Source organism: Lates calcarifer, unplaced genomic scaffold (assembly GCF_001640805.2).
Source record: "Lates calcarifer isolate ASB-BC8 unplaced genomic scaffold, TLL_Latcal_v3 _unitig_5577_quiver_751, whole genome shotgun sequence".
Lineage (NCBI taxonomy): Eukaryota > Metazoa > Chordata > Actinopteri > Centropomidae > Lates > Lates calcarifer.
Window position 1 is genome coordinate 64,558 of NW_026117602.1, and position 21,319 is coordinate 85,876.

At 42.5% G+C, this 21,319-nt stretch overlaps 3 protein-coding genes across 4 annotated transcripts; 2 read left to right on the forward strand and 1 right to left on the reverse strand.

Annotated features, from left to right (window-relative positions):
- The first annotated feature begins 4,522 nt into the window (after positions 1–4,522).
- nog3 (noggin 3) lies at positions 4,523–6,891 on the forward strand. The gene has a single exon (XM_018663252.2). It carries the CDS (start codon positions 5,109–5,111, stop codon positions 5,784–5,786), a length of 678 nt encoding a protein of 225 aa, XP_018518768.1. The 5' UTR covers positions 4,523–5,108; the 3' UTR covers positions 5,787–6,891.
- Positions 6,892–13,469: 6,578 nt separating this feature from the next.
- Positions 13,470–18,084, reverse strand: LOC108874733 (chromobox protein homolog 2). 2 transcript variants are annotated; one of them, XM_018663258.2, is made up of 5 exons: positions 17,889–18,084; positions 17,736–17,779; positions 16,657–16,722; positions 15,928–15,997; positions 13,470–15,848 (listed from the first exon to the last, which is right to left on the reverse strand). In XM_018663258.2, the coding sequence occupies exons 1-5, from the start codon at positions 17,952–17,954 to the stop codon at positions 14,448–14,450; spliced, it is 1,647 nt and encodes a 548-aa protein (XP_018518774.1). In that variant the 5' UTR covers positions 17,955–18,084; the 3' UTR covers positions 13,470–14,447. The 2 variants fall into 2 exon arrangements, with proteins under 2 accessions (XP_018518774.1, XP_018518775.1); XM_018663259.2 differs by having other exon boundaries at positions 13,470–15,845; positions 17,889–18,083.
- Positions 18,085–18,719: 635 nt separating this feature from the next.
- On the forward strand, positions 18,720–21,272 carry LOC108874732 (cytochrome c oxidase assembly protein COX11, mitochondrial). The gene is made up of 5 exons (XM_018663257.2): positions 18,720–18,837; positions 19,685–20,049; positions 20,130–20,285; positions 20,377–20,502; positions 20,607–21,272. Exons 2-5 carry the CDS (start codon positions 19,738–19,740, stop codon positions 20,793–20,795), a joined length of 783 nt encoding a protein of 260 aa, XP_018518773.1. The 5' UTR covers positions 18,720–18,837; positions 19,685–19,737; the 3' UTR covers positions 20,796–21,272.
- The last annotated feature ends 47 nt before the right edge of the window (positions 21,273–21,319 follow it).

Consider the following 21,319-nt stretch of genomic DNA (forward strand, 5'->3'; position numbering starts at 1 on the left):
AATGGCAGGACGAAGCTTTTGATGATAAGTGAATGTGATCGCTGGACTTTAATGTGACGTAATGTTTTTACCCCAAAAGGCCGAGTGACAGTTTAGCTGCTTGTGTTTTTTCTTTCCATGAGATGTAAAGTATTAGTGCAGTAAAATGAGTGTTGTACATCATATCAGTGCTTTATTGCTGATGTATAAACACAGAAGCTGAATTATACGGTTGTAGTCGGTTGACACGGAGACAGTTTTTCCAGTTAACTGAAACGTTTTAACCAACAGTTTAAACCTCAAAATGATTAAAATGCATTAAAATTATTAAAAGAAAAAGCAAATCTTCACATGAGGAGCTAGAGCCATGAAAAATTACAGTCCCTGTGTTGAGCTGTCAGATAAATGTAGTAGAGTAAATTGTACAGTATTTGTGGAGGAGCAGAAAATATAAGTACAAGTGACTAAAACTGTAAATTTAGCTATTTAACTTACTTTCTACCATTGGATCAGGGTTTTTAATCCCACACTGAATGTAATTTAAAATATGGTTATCCCTGCAGAATATACTTTATCTAATGATATAATTCATAAAATTAACTTTTACCTATTAGATTTCTCAACAAATCCTAAACCAGCAATGGGCACTGAGCCTGAGGACAGACGTGTTATAAAGTGTTGTAACATCTGAACGAGGCTAACTATGGAGATAAGAGAGAGCGGGATAAGATGGCCAACACAGGACCTGGTCGGCCTCTCCAAAGTTGCTCGTAGATGTCGGGCTAACTGCAGGATCATGGCCCAGGGTAGCCTGGATCTACTAACAAGCATTTAGTCGTCAAATGGTAACGCATCCTTAGGCATTAAGGCTCAGTGGAGAGAAAGTCAAATTTAAGACAGATTAATGTCTCTCTTAAAGTTAAGAGAGCTTATGAAGCTTTTCTTGTCTGAAGCTATCTTGGTCCACGCAAGATATAGAAGGGCTGCTTTATTTGTTGTAACAAAAAAAATGCATTAAAAAAATCAACTACTAATTAACACGTATGTCCATACAGAGCTTTGTGTACGTAATTCTGTACAATATATGGAGTACACCCCCTAGTGTTCAACCCAAAGAAGTGCATGTCTTTACAGTGAGATAGAAACACCAATTTTGTCAGTTTTTCGCCATCCAGTCTTACGGACTGTGAAGAAGCTGGTCGCCAGTTTTGTGAAATATTTTGTTAAAAGGCATATGAACCATGATTCATGTCCTCTGTTCAAGTTACACAGCTAGCATGCTTAGCTAAATATGCAGTCAAACAGTTACCTAATTCATTTTTATGCTAATTTCCTGTTGCACACTGCATACCATCCATCTGAAATTCACAGCAAATGTAAAACATTTTCAATATAAGCAATTCCAGACAAAAAAAAAATGGAAGGAGGGGTTTCGCAAACACATGGGCGATCACAGAGGTTACCACAGGAATGAATGAACACTTGTCCTAACGTGTCTTTAAGTTAGGAACTGTTCACCTGGATCAGGGCCTAACCCTGGTTACCATCGTTATCAGATAGGTAAGGTAGGATGTGCAGGTCAGGAAGCAACTGAGTAACTCGTCATGGCACCAATAATGACATTAATAATAATAATTTATTCATATAGGACTTCTTTATGTTCAATGCGTCAGACTGACTGACTCTTTTCTGTTGTGACTTTTCCTGGAACCTGAAAGTCCTAAGGGCCTCCAAATCCATCTCACCATGACCTGGGGAGGCAGAGAGGGGGTCCCCTGTGGCCCCCCCATCTCTGTGGCCCTGATATGGAAGTGGAGGATTAAAGGTTCACAGAGAGAGAGGAAGTCTTATCTGAGCATCGCCTCTCCGCCACTGACTTCCTCTCCACAGAGATATGACAGTTTAGAGGCGCCCGTCACACACTGTCACATCAGCCGGCCAGAAAATTACCCAAATACTGCAATTCACCAGCAGATGGGAGGGAGGGGGCGGGGGAGGGGGGGGTGGTTTAACAGGGGTAAGAAGAAGAAACCACTGTGCTGCTTACTCCACCTTCCTCAGGTCCCTCTGGATGAAAACAAAGTATGTGGACAATCATTCATTTCCATCCATCGTCCTCTGTCTCAGTATTGGAGGAGCGATCTGGCAGCTTTTCCATTCATCACTTTCAGGAGTTACAATGCTGTAAATCTCTCAGCTTTCATCCAGCTGATGCTCCCACAGCTTCACTCCACAGGTTTTACTTTGTACAGACCAAATTCAGTTTTCACATTTTTATTCTAATCGGCTCTGATAACGTTTACACACCAACCTGGAGAACTGACACTGAGTTTACGTCCAAACATAATCCACAAAATAGATGTAATTTAAAATCATCCAGGGTGGAATGATAGTTAGGATCAGTTGTACGTCACTGTCTTCACTCTTCACTCTGATCGATTGGATTTAAGGTTGACATCTTGTTTTCAGCAACAATTCCTGGTCTGTTGTCCAAGGATTTTCTTATTGTTGCATTTAATCCAGGTTCTTTTAACATCAGGAAAACAAAGACTTTCCAGGACAGTAAAAAAAAAACGTGACAATATGTACCGTGATGTTCTGAAAGACCGTAGTTACACTGATACTCACTCCATGGAAATGTAATTGTATCGTCCTGAGACATAAGGCAACACCCATCTGTTGTGCAAAGAACAGAAAAAAGTCAGGTTCAATCAGGAATAGTGTGCTTAATCTTTCAGCAATGATTTTGATAACCATGACGATGTAAATCGTGAAAAAGCGAAAAAAATTTCCCATTAAAAATGAATGGGAAGGAAAATGGAAAATGATCAAACCCAGGCCTCTTTGGAGAAACATGGTTGAAACTTTAAACAGGTCACATGACCTGAGCCTGTTTTCAGTTAAATCTTCATGTTGATAGCTGTTATAGTTTTAATGAAATCACAGTTTAAATTTTATGGTTTTATTTTACCGTGTCAGAGTTTATAATGGGTGTGTATTGCACGGAATGTTCAGGATTAGACGTGTGTGACATCATCACTCTAACTGCCACCTCTGAACATTTTACCAAAAAAATCTGATTCAATCTGATCTGATTTTGGCGGGCTGTGTGCGTGCTGATGGGATGGTGTTGGCAGTTGAACTTGCGACTTCTCCTCCACCACAAACCATTAAACCTCCACAGTCTCTGACCTGTGATTTTTATAAAGGAGTGTTTTCCTGAGAGGCAGTCGTGTTGCTAATTGCTTTTACAGAGTTAAATAAACGTGTGGACGCCGCCGGTCACAGGTCACACCACTATTACACTGCGGCGTTACAGCTCTGTGTGGGCACATTATCCTTCAGTGGTGGGATCCCCAACAGGAACCAGCCCCCCACCCCCCAGTATTCAGGGCCTGTTTGTCCTGGTCTCAGTGCGGTCCAGGACCAGCACAGTCAGGCCTTTATTTCAGCCCAGCAGTTTTCTGTGTTAGCGTCTTTAGACAAGAGTTGTTTTTTAATCAGCCTCATAATTCAACCTTTACAACATGAGCAAACACTTTTTACCTTCTGGTTCTGAGCCGCTGCTTTGCTGACTAATTAAATAATTTAAGTATCTTTCTCTGTTTCCAGGCTAATTTTATTGGCTGCTGGAGTTAATGTATGTTCATTCAGAGCCTCATATTCTCCCTTAAAACCACATATTTCTGAGTAATTAGTCCGAGTTAATCCTGTTTTCAATTCAATACTATTTTCTTCTGATTCAGGATTTAACCTGAAGCAACTGTCTGCAGGTAGGAAGTAAAACAGTAGATGATTTAAGCTTGATGCTGATTTATGTTCTGATTTTATATTCTTCCCAGTGGCTGAGTTTCCGCTTTAATATTAACTGTGTGACAGAGATGGGTCTGTCTTTAAGTTTCTGTCTGTGGTTACAGTTTGTCACCTTTTCTTCCAGTTGAAGTCCAGAACCGAATGGGTTTTAAAGTCTCGGTTACCTGAGCTGTAGGTGGATGCTGCTGTTGAGTGGAATGTTATGAAAGGACGTAAAACAAAAGAGTTTGATGGGAAAAATCAGGAGGTGCAGAGAGAGCTGGTGATGAAGCTGAACACACATTTAGAGTCAGAGTTAGAAATAACAGGACTCTGGTAGTTTGTTTACAGTGAAGGAACTGAAGCTGCTGCACAGGAGTTAATTTATACCAAGGACAGAACCACTGCAACAAACAAATCATCACAACCAACACTACGCCTTAAACCATCTCCATCAACACCACTGTGACCAGGACCACAACTAACACCACCACCACAGACCCACTGTTTGTGATGTGGTACAAAGTAACTTAGTGTGATGTTCCCATTTCATTTACTGGTATATTCATATTCGTCACATTTTTACTCTCTGTATTTGTCGCCTCCATTTTACTGTAATACTTTTACTTCACAGCTGTAAATACTCGTTACTCTGCAGATTAAAGGAATAGTTCAACAAAACACAAATTACAAATGCAGGATTTTAATCATTTGGTATTTTTACATCAAGTATTATAAGTATTACTAATATTAATAATGATACGCGTAATACTTGACAGTGTATTAATCGTATTGTGTGTTCGTGCTTGTGCGTAAACTGCGGGTGAGTGGGAGGGAGTTTTCGGGTCAACATCGGGAGGGCTGGTCTCCATCATCAGAGAGAGGGAGCGGGATTACATCACCGTCCTGCTGGATATTTGGGTGCAGTCGGAGGCGCCTTCAGTTTTGGCTGCAGGAGGACCAGAGGCATCAGGAGCCGGCGCGCCAGCATGCGGACTGAGAGCGGCGACCTGCGGGGCACTGAGCTGTCTCACCGGGACCTGCCCACCGGCGAAGCTCAGGGCTGAGAGTCCAGGGATCCGGACTCATGGACTGTGCAGTTACGCGGGAAAACCCCTCTCCTCTCTCTCGCCGCCAGCAGCAGTCTGAAAGTTGCTGAGAAGTTTTGGAGCGCGTCGCGCCGCGGTTACTCCCCCGGTGCGTCTGCTGCGCGCTCTCAGCTCACACTTGGATACTTTCCCTTCAGACTCTCCAAGGGAAACCCGGAGCGTCTTTGTCTTCTTCCAGGGAGGATTAAGTCTGAGTATCGTGACTGTGTCGGACCCGGTTCAGAGGACATGGATAACTCCTGTTATTTCTTGGCTGTGTTTCTGCTCGTTCTCTCTCTGGGCTTCAGGATAGAGGAGGGCATGTGCCAACACTACTATCTCCTCTATCCCATTCCCAGCGATTCTCTGCCCGTAGTGGACTTAAAGGAGGACCCGAATCCGGTGCTGGACCCTAAGGAGAAGGACCTGAACGAGACGGAGCTCAGGAGCGTCCTGGGCAGCCTCTTCGACCCGTACTACATGTCCGTCTCCGCGCCAGAGGACAAGTACGCGACTGGGAGCGAGGACGCGTCGAGCGACGCCGAGACGCGGCTCAAGCTCTCCGGAGCTATGCCCAAAGAGATCCGGGCCATGGAGTTCGAGGTCCAGCACGGCAAGAAGCAGAAGCCGAGCAAAAAACTCCGGAGAAGGCTGCAACTGTGGCTGTGGTCTTACGCCTTCTGCCCGGTTGTTTACGCATGGAACGACCTGGGCAGCAGATTCTGGCCGCGCTACGTGAAAGTGGGGAGCTGCTACAATAAGCGGTCTTGTTCGGTCCCTGAAGGGATGGTCTGCAAACCTGCCAAATCGACTCATTTTACGATCCTGCGATGGCGCTGCCTGCAGAAGAAGGGGGGTCTGAAATGCGCCTGGATACCTGTTCAGTACCCGGTTATATCAGAGTGCAAATGCTCCTGCCCGAACTGAGAATGACTCTGTTTCTTTCTTTTTTCTTTTTTTTTTATGTTTTTACACACGAGCTGCAAAACATTTCAACTCCTCAAGAGTCATAAAAACTGGTTTTCTAGTGACAAAATAAATCTACTTTGTTGCCTTAATTCAAAATATTCAAATTAAAATTCAGTAGAAATCTGTTTGTTTGTTTTTTGCAGTGCACTGTCCAGTGTAAGAATGTATATTTGATGTTCATGTTTTTATTTTATGACAGAACGTTGTATGAAAAGGAAGGTCAGTATTATTAATATAATCAAATCTACTGTATTTGTTTAATGGATCTTTGATTGTATCTGTCTATTTATATTGTGTTCATACTGAAGGATGGATTTATGGACCTCTGTGGGGAAATCTGAAGAGTTCTGCTCCAAAACACGACTAGAAATCAGAATCTCTGGACGATAAAAATCAATAAAACAGACTGAATATTATTATTTTACTATGATTTGAATCAGGACTCTTCATGAATTCTTCTCATCTTCAGATGCTGTAAAATAAAAAGGGACAGATGGTCTATAAACCACTGTGTCGCTTCATTTATTCTCATAAAGTTCAAAGTAAAAGTACTGTAAAAATACTCCATTACAAGTAAAACTCCTGCATTTAAAATGGTACTCAAGTAAAAGTATGAAAATATAATCAGGAAAATCATGTTTAAGCAGCATTTTATTGTTTGGTTGGCGCTGGTTTTAGCTTCTGCTCGTTATTTTATTGAGTAATCAATCGATCATTTGATTGATTGGTTTGTAAAATAATAGGAAATGTCATCACAGTCTCCCAGAATCCAAAGTGACACTTTCACACCTGTTAAATTGTATTTATTTTAAAATAACCAGAGGGAAAAGAGGTAGATTGTAACATTAAAGGTTTGAAATGACGTAAAACAGTTTCAGCTCTACTTGTATTTACTGTTAGCAAATTATTTTATAAGCTTGTATAATGTTTGTATTATGTGTAAAAAATTAGAAATTGAGTATTTTTCTCTGGAGTTTGGTGGTGAAAATGGAAATACTCAAGAAAAGTTCAAGAAGTTTCATTAATGTAAGAAAAATGAAGGCCGAGTCGAGATTAGATGAAATAAAGCACACTGATCTTCAAATGATTGTAAGAAAATTTAATTATATTATTCCTGTTTTATTTTCTGGTCCACAGGAGTGTACAGGTCTCAAATACTACAATACCCATGAGCCCCAGCTGCTGTTGCCATAGAAGAGGTGTGAATCTTTCAGGTTTAAAACACGTGAATCAGAATCAGACAATGAACAGATTTAAAATGTGATTTTTAGCTTCAGTTCCACATTGGCAGAGACAAACGTGAAGCTCAGTGAATGGATGTTTGTGACTGAAATGCACCCTGGGAGTTGTACTTTTCTCCTTCAGTTTCAGAAGGATATTTTCTGACTCAGTTGATTGAAGCAGAAATTGAACAGAGTGAGCAGTCGGTCTCTTTTACGTCTTCCTTTGTCTTCGTCTGGTCGTTTTTGTTCTGATGTTCGGCTGTGTTCGGAGAATCTGATCTCTGGTGGTTGTTTGCTCATTCGTTGGTTTTTCTGTCGCTGCCTCTTAATGTTTGAATTCTTGTTACACTGAGTTTTCTAAAAGGCTTCTCTGGACAGATCTAGTATCAGGTGGTTTTGATCAAAGAAAACAGGATATTTTCTTTGGTTCAGGTTCAAAGCAGCTCAGGTATGTCAGTGATTTCACTGATGTTGTGTTCTTGACTCTGTCAGTCTGTTATAATGAGACTCAGAGGCCAAAAACTGACCCACTTCAAGGTTCTTAGATGATTTAATCAGAATCTACAGACAGAAAATGCTAATCGTCTTGTTACCGTCCAATGTTGTGCTGGGAAACCTTGGGTCCTTCATTCATCTAGATGTTACTCCCCAACGGCAGGAAGACAAACCCACCACGCCACCGAGCCTGAACACAACAAAGAGCACAAGGTGTTGACCTGGCCTCTGAACTCCCTCAGACTTCCCAGTCTGATCCAGCATATGTGGGATGATCTGGAACAAGACAGATCAGTGGAGGCCTGAGGGGGACCTACACAATATCAGGCAGGTCTCACTGGGTCAGCTACTGGATGAAGGGCTGAAGGGTCTGTCGGACGTATCGTCAAACTGTTGGCTGCAAATTCACCAGTAAAACCCAACATCCACACTCATACAATAGGTTCATCTTATTTTGTAGGAGCTGTTTGTTTATTCCTGGTTTCACTTCACAAACTGAAGTGACACAACAAAAGAAGCTAATTAGCTGTTAATCCACCGTGACTGCAAGGTTTGCATCAGGACTAACACCTTAGAATAATGAGGCGACGCTCCCGGGCTGAACCTCATGTTAGCGTGTAGATTGTTAGCAGTTAAACCTGTAGGTTTTTTACAGAGAGAAGGAAGCGATGGAGATGAACCCTGAGGCTTCGTACTAAGCTGCTGTTACAGTCATCAGGTGTAAGCGAGAGGACTCAGGGGTGTAGTGGTCTGGCTTGTTGCTTGTGGTTTCACATTATCCAGCGGCTCAGGTGCTTTCAATCAGGGGTTATTGAGGGGTTCAGATTTTCTCAAAGAAGAAAGGAGGATGTTCCGGGTGTTGTCAGGAGGGGAAAGTCTGAGGAAGGTCTTATCGCTGCAGGCTGGGCAGGTATTCAGCTCGAGGTCAAACCTGGCTTTGATGTGTCTGTGTGAGAGACTGGTGGTTGGCACTACCAGCCTGGTTGGATGATGTTTGCTGCTGTATCTGATCCTTCTCCAGACAATTACACTTATGTTGTACAGCTTTAATATTGAAGTAGAGGAGGTGTTTTTAGAAAGTACTCTGTAATCTGTTACCATCTTATTCCTTTGTACCTTCCACATATCACCGAATATTTGCACTGTCATTCGAAGGCTTTAAAAAGCCTTGAATCCCCAAAACTCTCCAGCCTTCAGAGAGAGCAGGATCCTGGGATAACGTCATTAAAAACTCTGCCTGTCTGAGCCTTAGTAACACTCAGATATACACATGTATGCAGTGCTGTGAAAACAAACTGTGGGCGGGTTTTGACAGGTAAAAGGAGTGGGAAGAAATCGGATGTCACACCGAGACGTTTCAAGGTTTCCACTCTGGTGCGAGGAGACAGTTGGCATCTGCAGCCGCCCACCACCAGGTCCGACTGCCGCCAGTATCCACCCACACACAAATACACTGTGAGGCTGCCATCTGATTATCAACATCCCCCTCCTCCTGTTCCCTTGTCCCATTTTCAGGTTTTATTCTCCGACATAAAATGGGTCAGTAAATCCCCCACTCCTGATGTTTGAAGCTTTTCCGTGTCTTAAAAAAGGTGGTTGCTAACGAGTGTCTAAATGAGACTACAGAGGTTGTCGGGGACGTTAACATGAAAACCCATCTACTCACCAGTCCACCTTTACAGCCTCGTTGTGTTTCTACTCACGCTCTTTCAAACTCTCACTAACTTTCTAAGAAGAAAGGCTTTTGTAGAAGAGCTCAGAGCTAAATGAAATGACCAGTTGGAAGCTTAGTGGTGGAGACGTTGACGTCATGTGACCGTGGTGTAGTTGGTTTATAGCCTAACATTAGCTTCTTACTTCAAACATCAGAACAGTGGTGTTCATCTGTGAAGATTATCTGATCAACTAAACCTGAAGGATCAGAAACTTTTAGCTGCTCACTGTTTATTTTCTGGAATAATCCAAAACACAATGAAAAAATCCCATTGGCTTTTTGTGGAGGGAACCAGGCTGATGCTGACATCAGGACTGGACTACAGAAACACATCATCACTGTGGGAGTCTAACTGAACACTTTCCTTTCTTGCTTTCTTTTGCTTTCTATGTGGCCTAAATGGTGGCAGTTGAGAGGTGAGAAGAGTCTGTTGTTCCACACATTTAGAGTCAACATCCTGGTTCTTATAGAGGTCTGCAAGTGAAAGCGCTTATATACTGAAAAGAAGTGTAAATGTGGATGTACAAGAACTGAAGTTCAAAAGTAAATTCTACCTCAAATATGAAGAAGCAGTCACAGTCAGACTGAATAAATACCTGTCCAGCTGTGAACATGCATCTATTCCTGTCAAGAAATTTCAGACTTTACACATCTTTATAGGGCTTTTGCAAAAATCTGTCTTCATAGAAATGCAATAAGAAGAAAAGAAAATCTGAACACCAGATACTTTCTTGTGAAGCATAAAACAGGTTCAACATCTGTCGCCTTTTGTCCCACTTTACTTTAGACCAAACTCCATTCAAAAAAGTAGCCACTTAGCTAGAATTCAGACAAAGGTGAGGCACGTGTCTGAGCCCTGTAGGCTGCTGTGTGTGTGTGTGTGTGTGTGTGTGTGTGTTAACAGGCTGCAGGTCTGTGTTGACAGTCAGTGGTGTTAGTTCAGCGGCAGATTGATGACAGTCTGGCTGTCTTTGTGCCAACAGGGAGACTCCAGACAGACACACACAGACTGCTGTTAGGTAATCCCAGGCTGCCGTCACTGTGTGTGTGTGTGTGTGTGAGAGAGAGAGAGAGAGAGAGAGAGAGAGAGAGAAAGAGAGAGTGTGTGTTTCCCTCAGTGTTTGTTGGTCAAGTTTGTTGCACACTCAAGAACTAAGCTACACCAGTGTCAGATAAGTAATAACAATAAAGTTCCCTGATACTTCAAGACGATGTCCACAGTCTTAGTTTAGCGTGTTAGCATGCTAACACTTAATTTGCAGTAAAGACAGTGTTCAGCTGAGGACGATGGGAACATCATTAGCTCTTCTTATTAGGTATTGAAACGTGTTGAAACGTTGACCTGATGGTGGCGCTGGAAGAAAAGTCAGAGGATCAGTAAAGTCAGTAGGATTTATCCTTTAAGGACCATGAAAATTTTCTGATAATTTATGAAATATTTCAGTCTGGGCCAAAGTGCGGAACTGCACCGCTAGCACAGGCTAAAAATATCTTGTCACAATGATAAAACGAGAAGGTTTTCACTTAAAAGTAGAAAGTTTCATGCAGTCTAACACTCTGTAAAGTGTCCATCAGCCACAGGAGGGCAGTAGTGTGCTCCGTTAAAATGAAACTTACCTCCATTTTTTTTGTGAAGCTGACTGTGTGTGAAGGTGTGAGTTATTTCTGTGCCTGGAATATGTAAAGCTGCAAAAAATGTCATGAGAAATTCAAACTGAGGCTGCATCTTACTGCGCTGTAATGTGCTCAGCCGAGGTGGAGAGGGGGTGGAGGGGGAGGTGGGGGAGTTAGGGGTGATGTGGTGGTGGGGGGGGTTACACTACCCTGCACTGTTCAAACTGTTTATGCATACCAGTGTGCTGTGAGGGCCCCTCTGTCGCAGCCTGTTTACTCAAACTTATTTTGGGAAAATTCCACCTCTCTGCACGGCTCTGGCCATAAATCACTGAATCTGCAGCTTTGTGGGATGATAGCTTCTGTCAGTCACACACACAGACACACACTGACCTGCAGCCAGCTGTCCTGCAGACATCACCTCTGTACGAGTGTGTGATGAGTTGTGTTTGTGTAACGACGTACGTTTACTCAGCTACTGTGCTGAAGTGTTTCCTCTGTTTTGTTTCCCTCACAGTTCAGACAGAAATATTTTTCTGAAAATCTCTGTGTCTACGTCACAGCGGCAGTCACAGGAGACAGAAACGATAACAGTAATAAAATAATAAATAAATAATAAATAAAACAGTGATGTGAAAAAAAACCCAGATTAATTCATTTATTCACTTGGTTTATGAATTAGATGTTATGATGCAGACAGATTTATTCATCACTCAGTTTATTAACAGGGTTCTGCAGGTTTACTAAGGTAAACTCATTAATTAAAGGTGCTAAATGTAAGTTTTCATTGAAGCTAATGTTAGCATTAGCAGCTGTTTACGTTATCATTAATGTTAGCATTAGCAGCTGTTTACTCATGTTCATGTTACTATTTCCCAGCTGTTACTAATTACTAATACAAAGTACTAATATTATTATTAATTACTTAAATTCATTTAAATTCAACATGGACCTGGATAAATCAGAGAAAAGAGATGGATGTATGAACCAGTTAAAAAAGCTGATTCATATTCATTCATTCCTGACCCATAAGCACTTATTTCATACAACGTTCTAAAAAATAATGTTACTACTGGAATTTAAGTTAAAATTAAAGACTTTTTTTGAGAAAAATTAATTCAATGTTTTTTTTAAGACTTCAGGTTTTCCATTTAATTGTCTTCATTCTAATTGGGCTTTGGTTAAAAACCAATAAAACTGATTTAAGTTGACATAAGTTTTACATTTTAGTGATACTGACTAGTTTTGTTGTGTACTGTAACTCTGTAAATGTATCTCAGGAGACTTCATTTTCAAAAATAAAAATTAAATAAAACTAAAAATGTTGAATATGTAACAGAGAAATAAGTTTGAATTATATAACTTCACCTGAACATCTCCAGGATACAAACAGGAGCAGTAGCAGAGGCTTCTCTCACTGCCCAACAGTGACGCCTGCTGGTGAAGAAGTGAACTGCAGCCACAACCCAAAACATCCACACTGGGACATTTTTTATCCTTTAGCTTCTTATGGTTTATTTCAAATAACCTTCAAAATGGCAGAGAGGCACACAGGCTACAAGTATCTGAAGCTAGTAAGCCAATATGAGCACCAGATAGATATCAGATATCACATGAAAAACAAACAAAATAACATATTTACAAAAATAAATTAACACATATTTCAACTCCAAAAGACACTGTGACGGCAGATGTATTAAAATTGTATAAAACTGGGAAATATAGTAATGATGGAATGTTTCTCTCTCTCTCTTCTGAGATGATGAGAAAAAATCAGCTTACATTTATTTATACTGTGCGTAGTGCAAGGAATACTGTCAATAATAATAATAAAAAAATTAAAAACAAGATAATTCACATTCGTAACACCTTTGGTCCGAGGAGAACTTAAAGACAATTACAAAAACCCAGATGGGGATTCGTTTATGGATGAAAGTTTACAGATCACAGACAGACTTCACTTCTTTTTTTTCTTTTGTTTTTTAAGATTTTTTTTAAACATGCTGCCCCCCAGATAAAGCCACATATTTAGTTTGGATACAGGTCCGACAAGCACAAACGTCCTACTCAAACTAATCATCACAAGCAGCTGAACGGCGGCAGTGAGCTTGACGTGTCCGACAATCCTGCTGTGAGGAGAAACCTGAGGCACTGGAGAGGTGGTGTCATACATCCATCGGTAGGTTTAGACCCCAATTTTACACTTTGATTAAAGAGCTGTCTGAAAACTGAAAGAGTAGCGTTGATGATTGATCAGTCGATTTGTTAGTGTTCGACATTTGAAGAAACATCACTGCAAAACCTCCAGTTTTTATTGGGAAGATTACTGTTCTTGAACCCGAGAATTAACCTTTGCCAAACCACAAAGAGATTTAATGCCACCTGACTTTCCTCTGAGAGATCTCGGACTTTATTTCTGAAATAAAGATGCTGCTGTCGAATTTTCAGTTATTAGCTATTGCAAAAGCTCCACCACAACCAAAAATACATTCAGCTCTGTTAAATACTGTAGTGGCAGGAGAAGTGATAGCTCTGATAACCTTTGATTATTTCTTTTGGTTTGACAAACATAATTTAACCAAGACTTCAGGAAGATTAGATAATGTAGGTTTAATTTTTGTGAGTTATAAATATAAGGTAGAAAACTAAGCCTGTAACTAAGGATTATTTCAGTTACCTATTAATCTACTGATTATTTGTCAATTAATAAAAAAAAAGAAAATAGTTAAAATGTCCATAGTTAAAATGTTCCAGATGACTGCTCCCAAATCCAGAGATATTCAGTTTACAATTATATAAAAGAAAAAAGAAGAAAATCAGAGAACTTGGAGAGACAGGAACCACTAGATTACTTGGCATTGTTACTTTTACTTTAAAAAATAATTTCAACAATCATAATAGAAAATAAAATAGCATAAGATTAATTTTCTGTTGATTCCCTAAATTGACTAATTGTTGCAGCTTTAGACAAAACAACAAAAATACCACCAGAACCAGAATTTCTCTGGTCCTGGACTGATTGTTGTTGACCTTTGACATTTTCTAACATGTTGCTGTTCTTGCTTCTATCTGCTTGCTAAATCGTGACAACAGAACTGATGAAAATCCGGTTTCCTGGTCCAACTTCTCTGAGGCTCTCCTGTTTTCCAGTTAGTTAGTCCAGTTAACGCTAGCCTGGATTGACGAATTGTTCGAGGTGGATTAATTTGACTTTTTTAACTCTTAGTTGGATGGTTTTTGCAGTGATAGTGTTTCCCTTCCCTTGAATGATCAGTTTTCCTTCTCCAGACACAGACTGCGTTTTAATATCAGGTGTAAACAGAGTCTAAACATCAGGGTTCCTACAATGTTTCAACAAATACTCGACCAAAGGATTTTTAGATTCAGTATCATCTCTCCACTCCACTGGATAATTGGAATATTCCTCCCAAACATGTTGTGCATTTCTAAGTGTAAAAACATCTGTGAATGACTGGAGTTGTTTGTGGATTAAATGTCCAGAGTGGTGTAGGAACCCTGAGAGCTGCTGTAGGAAGAGTGTTGTGAGACGGTCAGGTCCAGCTCAGATGTCCCTCAGTGATTTCGCGAGTTGAAGAATCCCACGCTGGTAGGCGACTCCTTCACCGTTACAGTGATGAAGTTGGCCGTGACGTCGGTGACGAACACTTGCTCCAGGAGGCTCCGGGTCGGCCGCCAGTCCGTCTCCGTATCTGACTCGGTGGCATCGTCACCAAGGCTGGGCCGGCTGTTGTTAGGAAACAGGGAGGCGTCGTGCTCTGACTCGCTGCTGCTGGTCTCCTCCGAGTCTCCGGTGCTGAGCTCGTTCAGGCTCCGGTTCTGAGAGTTCAGCCCATGTTTTCTCTCCTCCTGGCGCCCAGTCCCTCGGCCAGAGCTGCCTCCCATCTCCTTCCCCCTGCCCTGATCTGTGGCCCCGCCCGCAGCCAAACCAGAACGCTGCCCTCCGGCTGACATCCGAGTCTCTTTGATACTTCCCGCTCCTCCTTTTACAATGCCACCACCGCCGCTCCTCAGGCTCGACCTTGACGGTGTAGCTCCGGCGCTGCTCGTGTTGTTTCCCTGAAGGCTGCTGCTGGATGGCGGCCTGCTGACGCTCTGCAGGTTGAGGGCTCGGAGGCTCAGCGCCTGGTTGGCTCGGTCTCGAGGCGTTTGCGAGGACAATGGTTTAGAGAGGCCAGAGTTTTGCTGCTTGTGTTGGACCATCCCAATCTGGCTTCCGACGCCCTCCTGCCTCCTCTGACCCAGCTGTGAGCGCTGGGCTGCCCCCTGGCCTCCCCCGAAGCTGCCATGCAAACCCAACGACCCCGAACCACCACTTTGTTTCAGAGGAGACACTTTGAGCCCGTCTCCTCGGTTGCTGGATTCCGACATGGAGCGCCTCAGCTCAGAGGCAGAGTTCTTACTTTGTGGTGAAGGACTGGTTTTGTTGTGGGAGGAGGAGGATGGTGAGGAGGTGGACAGGGAGCGGTTGGTCCAGATGCAGCTGAGGGATCCGGGTTTGGAGGCGGACTGGGAGAAGGAGCTGGTGGAGGTCTGGGAGATGGAGACAGGCTCATCTCTGGAGGCCCTGCTCAGCCCGGTGTAGGTGAAGCTGGCTGGCTGCAGGGGCTTCTTCACCCCAGGCCGAGGCTCGTCTCTGGTTGGTCTGAGTGCCTGGTGGTGGCGTGGGGGAGGGGGAGGCGGTGGAGGTGGAGGAGACGGTCTGCTCCTTGCCTGCCTTAACGCTCTCAGGTCAGGGTGGAGCGGCTTCCTCCCGCGCTTCTTCTTCCGGGGGGGGTCAGGTTTGGCCAGCATGATCTGGGGCCTCTTCTGAGGGACGGGGTGGACCCGAGGTCCGGGCTTCGCCTTCTTCGTGTGATCTTCATCTTCAGAGGAGGAGGAGGAGGCCGACGACGAGAGGCCAGAGGAAGAGGAGGATGAGGAGCGGCTGTCTTTAGTGGCGGCTGGTGCAGGCTGCTGGAAAGACAGAGTGACGTTACTGAAACTGGAGAGGTCGGAGAATCAGGATCAACAGACAAGGTTAAAGTCATCTCACCAGAATCTTTCGTGGACGTCCTCTCGGCCTCTTCCCTTTCTTCTGGAACAGAAGCTCCCGCTCTTGTTCTCTACAACAACCGAAACACATTTAATGTCTTTATATCTTTAAGACTAATTTCATAACTTGTTGGGTTTTACCTGATGTCAGTGGTTATGGTTAGTTTGGATCATATTACTGGGCTCAATATTTTTGATCTGTGCTGTGAAGTTTAACCAGCAAAAAGTACATCTACATGCGTTTATACAGCAGCTAGCTAGCCAATAAATCAGATATGCTAAATGTAAGCTAGCTGACATCATTTCAGTGACAGTTTAAGAGGCTAGCCACCATGGTGCTAGCTAGCTCAACTGTATAAATTACCCAAAACTTCCAGTTAATTCCCATAGAAACTTTCCAACAAGGAATATTTCCAAACTTCCCACGGAAGATTTCCTGAAAATTTTCCGCTCTCTAGCAACCCTAGGCTTATTTAATCGATTATTTGAATTTATGGTTTGTGAAACACTGAGATTCAGAGTCTGTGAGTTTATCTGTAAATAATTTGTTACTGCTGCTTAGTTGACGTCATGTGACCGTGCTGTAGTTGGTTTATAGCCTAACATCATCTTTTTACTTCTGGAGATTGGATTTAGGCTTCAAACAGTGGACACGGTTTATTTCTCAAAACAACTGGAATAAGTGTCAAAGAGTAAAATTTGTCTCATCAGTGAAAACACAGAAACAAACCTTTTGTGAAACGCTGCCAGTAACCGCGGGTCCAAAATATTTTCTTCTGGCTCCCAACTGTTGTGTCTGAAAGTATCAGAGAATTTAACCATTTTAATAAAAACGCACAGCCATCAAGTCAAATATAACAAAGACTATATACTATTAATAAAAGTGAGTTTTAAACTACTATTAATAAGTTATATATAATCTAATAATCATTTCAGTCAAATATTCAAATATTCTCTCATTTCAGCCCCTAAATGTGAAGATTTACTTATTTTATTTGTTATATAAGACAGTAAATTAAATCTACACAAAATATATAAAGTGATGTCCTGATAATTATATCATAGAGTAATTGTAAGCTATTTTGATAATTAAATAATGGCTTTATTTAGTCTTTTTTAAGGAAAATATGTTGAATATTTGGTGTTTCCAGCTTCTTAAATGTGGATATCTGATGTTTTTCTTAATAATAAACCAATATTAAACAAAAATCAGCTACAGCTCCATATTTATAATACTTCAGACATAATGTGATATTCTGATAAACTTTGAGCTCTGCAACAATACACTGATTAATCTGCAACAGTTTTTAATAAGATATGTGAAGATTTGAGGCTTTTCTTTGTTGCACATGATAAAAACTGATGATAAACTGATTCTTTTTGGATTTTGGACTCTGAGACTTCATCATTAATATTTATTATTATTGCTATTTTAAACTACTGGGTTAATGCAAATATAAAGCCTCCATGTTTATATCTTCATATAAAAACCATTTCCTCTGTTTGTGCTGCTCTGGTTTTACTGGTTTTAGTGGAGACCCAGCCGAGCCTGCAGCTGGTCCAGGTCGGGTTCTAGCACCAGCTGCTCGGTATGAAAACGGCACAGAAAAACCCTGTAAACCGGGTCTATAAGCGGCCGTTGTTTCGGGGGTACTACCCGGTAAACCTGGTGTTTTTAAGCCGCTGTGCTGAGCTCAAACCCCCGCCGCGCAGCAGAGGAGGCACCGGGCCACGGCGGCGCATTGTCTCCGCTGGATGTGTCGGCTATCACCGGAGGCTAGGCTAGGCTAGGCTAAGCTAGCTACTTACTTGGACGACCACCCCCTCCACTTCACCAGATATTCAAACTTCCCCTGCGGACAAACACACACACACATGCCGTCAGAGACACGCGGACACCGGCTCCGGTGACAACATCTCCCCCCTCCTCCCCCCGCTTTGCCGTTAGCCGCCGTTTCTTACCTTTCTCGGCCGTTTGCTGAGAATGCATTCAGCATCAAATACCTGGCCGACTGTGACCCCCTCCATTACTACAGCAGCCCCTCCGCTCCGGCGGCGAAGCGCTTTTGACCTCACACGGCCGCCGTAGGTCCCTCTGAGGCAGACCCAGTGTATAATATATATATTATAAACACATCCACAATGACACTATACTACACTATAACTACACATCTGTTACTCGAGTTAAATAGCGAAATAAAGGAATTACACATCCCGTGTCATAATGATAATGATAATATCATTATTATGTGAATGCACCCTGTTTTTTAATGGTTAATCATATAACCGCAGATATACTCAAAACAGCTACAAAGAGACACAAAATAACTTCAAAGATACCGACAGGAAAACTACAAAGACACAAAGTGATTACACAGAGATAAAAAAAAAAACTACATTATTGCTCTGTGTGTCAGGGCTTGTTGCCGTCTTTGTGAGGACCTGCTTCAGTTTCAAACCGTAATTATGAGGATATTTCTGCAATGTGGTACAAGAAATACTCAGACCTAGTATTTAGATAAGAAGTAGTATATTGTATAGTATATCGAGTATATAGATAGTAGTATGTGATGTTGCAGGTAGCAGTGTGTAATAATACTGTAACTGTTGTTGTAACATGACGGAGTTGTAGTAGTCAAGTAAAATACAAGTACATAAAAACTGTACTCAAGTATAGTTCTGCAGTAAAAGTACTCGGTACATTCACTTCTTCCCTTCAGTACTTTAAACTGTGTAAGTATAAATGGATAAAAGTGTTTGTACACCATAGACTCCAAGGCGGAAATCTGTGCGCGGAACCTTTCCGCTTGTGGCTAGGGTCAGGGGGAGCTAATTGTGCGACGTACCAGTGTTATGTATGTTTCCGCATAACATGTTCGGCGGTGAATGACATTACGACTAACTTACTAAGGTAAAAGCTTAAAGATCAATTTCAATATGTAAAATAAAACGTGTTAATGTGTCGTTTTATTTTCACAGTTTGTTCTGTTTGAAGAACATTTTTATAGAACTGTGTCTGATCTTGACTGTGTACTGGTTCTGTTAAATGTAACCGCTTTCTAAAATCAGGATCAGTGAAGCTAAACTTTCACATTAATGCCAGTAACCATTCAATATTCTACATGTTTAAACAAGCGCGCAAACCTCCGTTTAAAACTCGACAATTTAAGAGTTTACTGGGTTTTGGCCCTCGGATATTTACACTACAATAAGACTGGAGACATTTCAAGAATCGTCAGTATCTGTTGACCGATTCGGCATATATATAATTAACCGAAAACACCAATTAGATCTAGAACTTAACGTGTTTCTAATGTGATTTCTGTTGCTCTCTGCTAGTCGCCGTGAGAGGGTGATAGGTATTGAATCATGCGCCGAATAGAAAAGAGAGTTTTAATAAATCCGAGGACAATAATTAGTCACTGGAATACATAAAGAACATTTGTCATTTAGCAAAGTGACAGTAAAATTTTGGTTTGGCGTCCTTACTTCTCCGGAAATATCCGGAATTTGCTGCTTCTCTTACGCTGTGACAGACTGATTAATAGAAAACATTATTGGAAGATGAATTGATCATTAAGATTTATATATCATCAGTCGAAGCCTCTATTGAAAAGCTAAAAATCTTCTTCATCTACTATGAGAAAAATGTGTTTTCCTAATTAATTTCTGCACATATTTAATGTTTAGTTTTTGTTGTTGGATACATTAAGTGTCTTATTATTGATTCACAGTCGAGGTGTTTGTCCTCCCTCCAGGTGAGTTTACCTGCTGACAGAGCTTCAGGTGTGGACTGACTGCAGGACCAGCCATGCTGCTGCCTCTCCTGGTGCGTCCGTCCCTCTGCTACCCTCCCACCTCTGTGCTGTTGACCCGATGCATCCGGATGCTGCGGTGCGACGCCGGGAGGACGCTGCACTCTCAGGCCGAACACTTCCTGTGGCGGAGGCTCCCCCTGCGCTCCCAGACCCGAGGCGCCAAGACCCGGAGCAGGAAAACCAAGGGCCAGGATGAGGACTGGAAGACCAGGAACAAGACGGCACTGACGTACATCGCAGCGGCTGGTGTGGGGATGATTGGCCTGTCGTATGCTGCAGTGCCTCTCTACAGACTCTACTGCCAGGTGAGGAGAGGAAAACCCCTAAAACATCCTGATCCTGGTTCTGAGTTTGGACCTGTGTGACCCCTGTTTTTGTCTGGCAGGCGTCGGGACTCGGTGGCACGGCGGTGGCCGGCCATGACACAGAGTTGGTGGAGACGATGAAGCCAGTGAAGGAACGCGTCCTCAAGATCACATTCAACGCTGACACGCATGCCAGCATGCAGTGGAACTTCAGACCGCAGCAGACCGAGATCTATGTAAGACCAGGTCCACCCTGAGGACTAGGAAACTTTGGATTCAGGTGAATTAACCAGGTTTTTAAATGACGTTTGTGTCTCTGTTGTGCAGGTGGTTCCAGGTGAAACGGCGTTGGCCTTTTACAGAGCCAAAAACCCCACAGATAAACCCATCATCGGCATCTCCACATACAACGTGGTTCCCTTCGAGGCCGGACAGTACTTCAACAAGATCCAGGTCTGTTCTGTACAAACCTTTCTCGTCCAACAGAAGACAGATGTGTCAGGGATTCTGTCGTTCTTTTTGTTAATTCTGTGTTTTGCCCACCGTCTCGTCTGCAGTGTTTCTGCTTCGAGGAGCAGCGCCTGAACCCTCATGAGGAGGTGGACATGCCCGTCTTCTTCTACATCGACCCAGAATTCGACGAGGACCCGAGGATGGCCCGAGTAAGCACCATCACCCTGTCCTACACCTTCTTCGAGGCCAAGGAGGGTCAGAAACTCCCTCTGCCTGGGTACAGCTACAACTGACCCGTCCACACAGAGAGGGACTGCCTGAGTCCTGGATCAGGTTTACGTCTCGGGCCCAGGAAACACCAAAAAGAAAAAACAATCAAAGATTTAATCCTGTAATCCTCGCCTTTTGGGAGTTTTACCAGACCGGACCATGACAGGATATAGAAGATTCCCACTCATCCTGGAAGCCTTGAAGTCCTGGAAAAGTTTTTATGCCTCAGTAAAAGACAGGAGAAGAGTTCCATGGATTAGTTTTTCTCGTGGTTGATCAATGTGTTGAGACGTCAAAGTCCAAACTGTTTCTCGAGACTCGAAAGCGTCGAGCTGCTGATCTCAGACTGTTTTTGTTTCTGACGCCCGAGAGACTGAAAATAATTCAGAACATTTCTAAGTTAAACAGCCGCTGTGACTCCTGATAAACAGGTGATCGTTTAATTGTTGAAACGACTGAAGATCAATCAATAAATCAATAAATTATGAGTGAAAATTGAACGAGTACTGACACAGAGGTTTGACTGAGTGAATTTCCAAACAGTTTA

Bases quoted from the DNA above. Each gene is read 5' to 3' on its own strand.
- nog3 (XM_018663252.2), top strand. From the start codon at position 5,109: ATGGATAACTCCTGTTATTTCTTGGCTGTGTTTCTGCTCGTTCTCTCT.
- LOC108874733 (XM_018663258.2), bottom strand. From the start codon at position 17,954: ATGGAGGGGGTCACAGTCGGCCAGGTATTTGATGCTGAATGCATTCTC. The intron at 15,998-16,656 runs GTTTGTTTCTGT...CGGTTGTTGTAG, and splicing joins CTGGCAGCGTTTCACAAAAG to AGAACAAGAGCGGGAGCTTC. The intron at 15,849-15,927 runs GTGAGATGACTT...CTGTCTTTCCAG, and splicing joins GACGTCCACGAAAGATTCTG to CAGCCTGCACCAGCCGCCAC.
- LOC108874732 (XM_018663257.2), top strand. From the start codon at position 19,738: ATGCTGCTGCCTCTCCTGGTGCGTCCGTCCCTCTGCTACCCTCCCACC. The intron at 20,050-20,129 runs GTGAGGAGAGGA...TTTGTCTGGCAG, and splicing joins TCTACAGACTCTACTGCCAG to GCGTCGGGACTCGGTGGCAC. The intron at 20,286-20,376 runs GTAAGACCAGGT...TCTGTTGTGCAG, and splicing joins CGCAGCAGACCGAGATCTAT to GTGGTTCCAGGTGAAACGGC.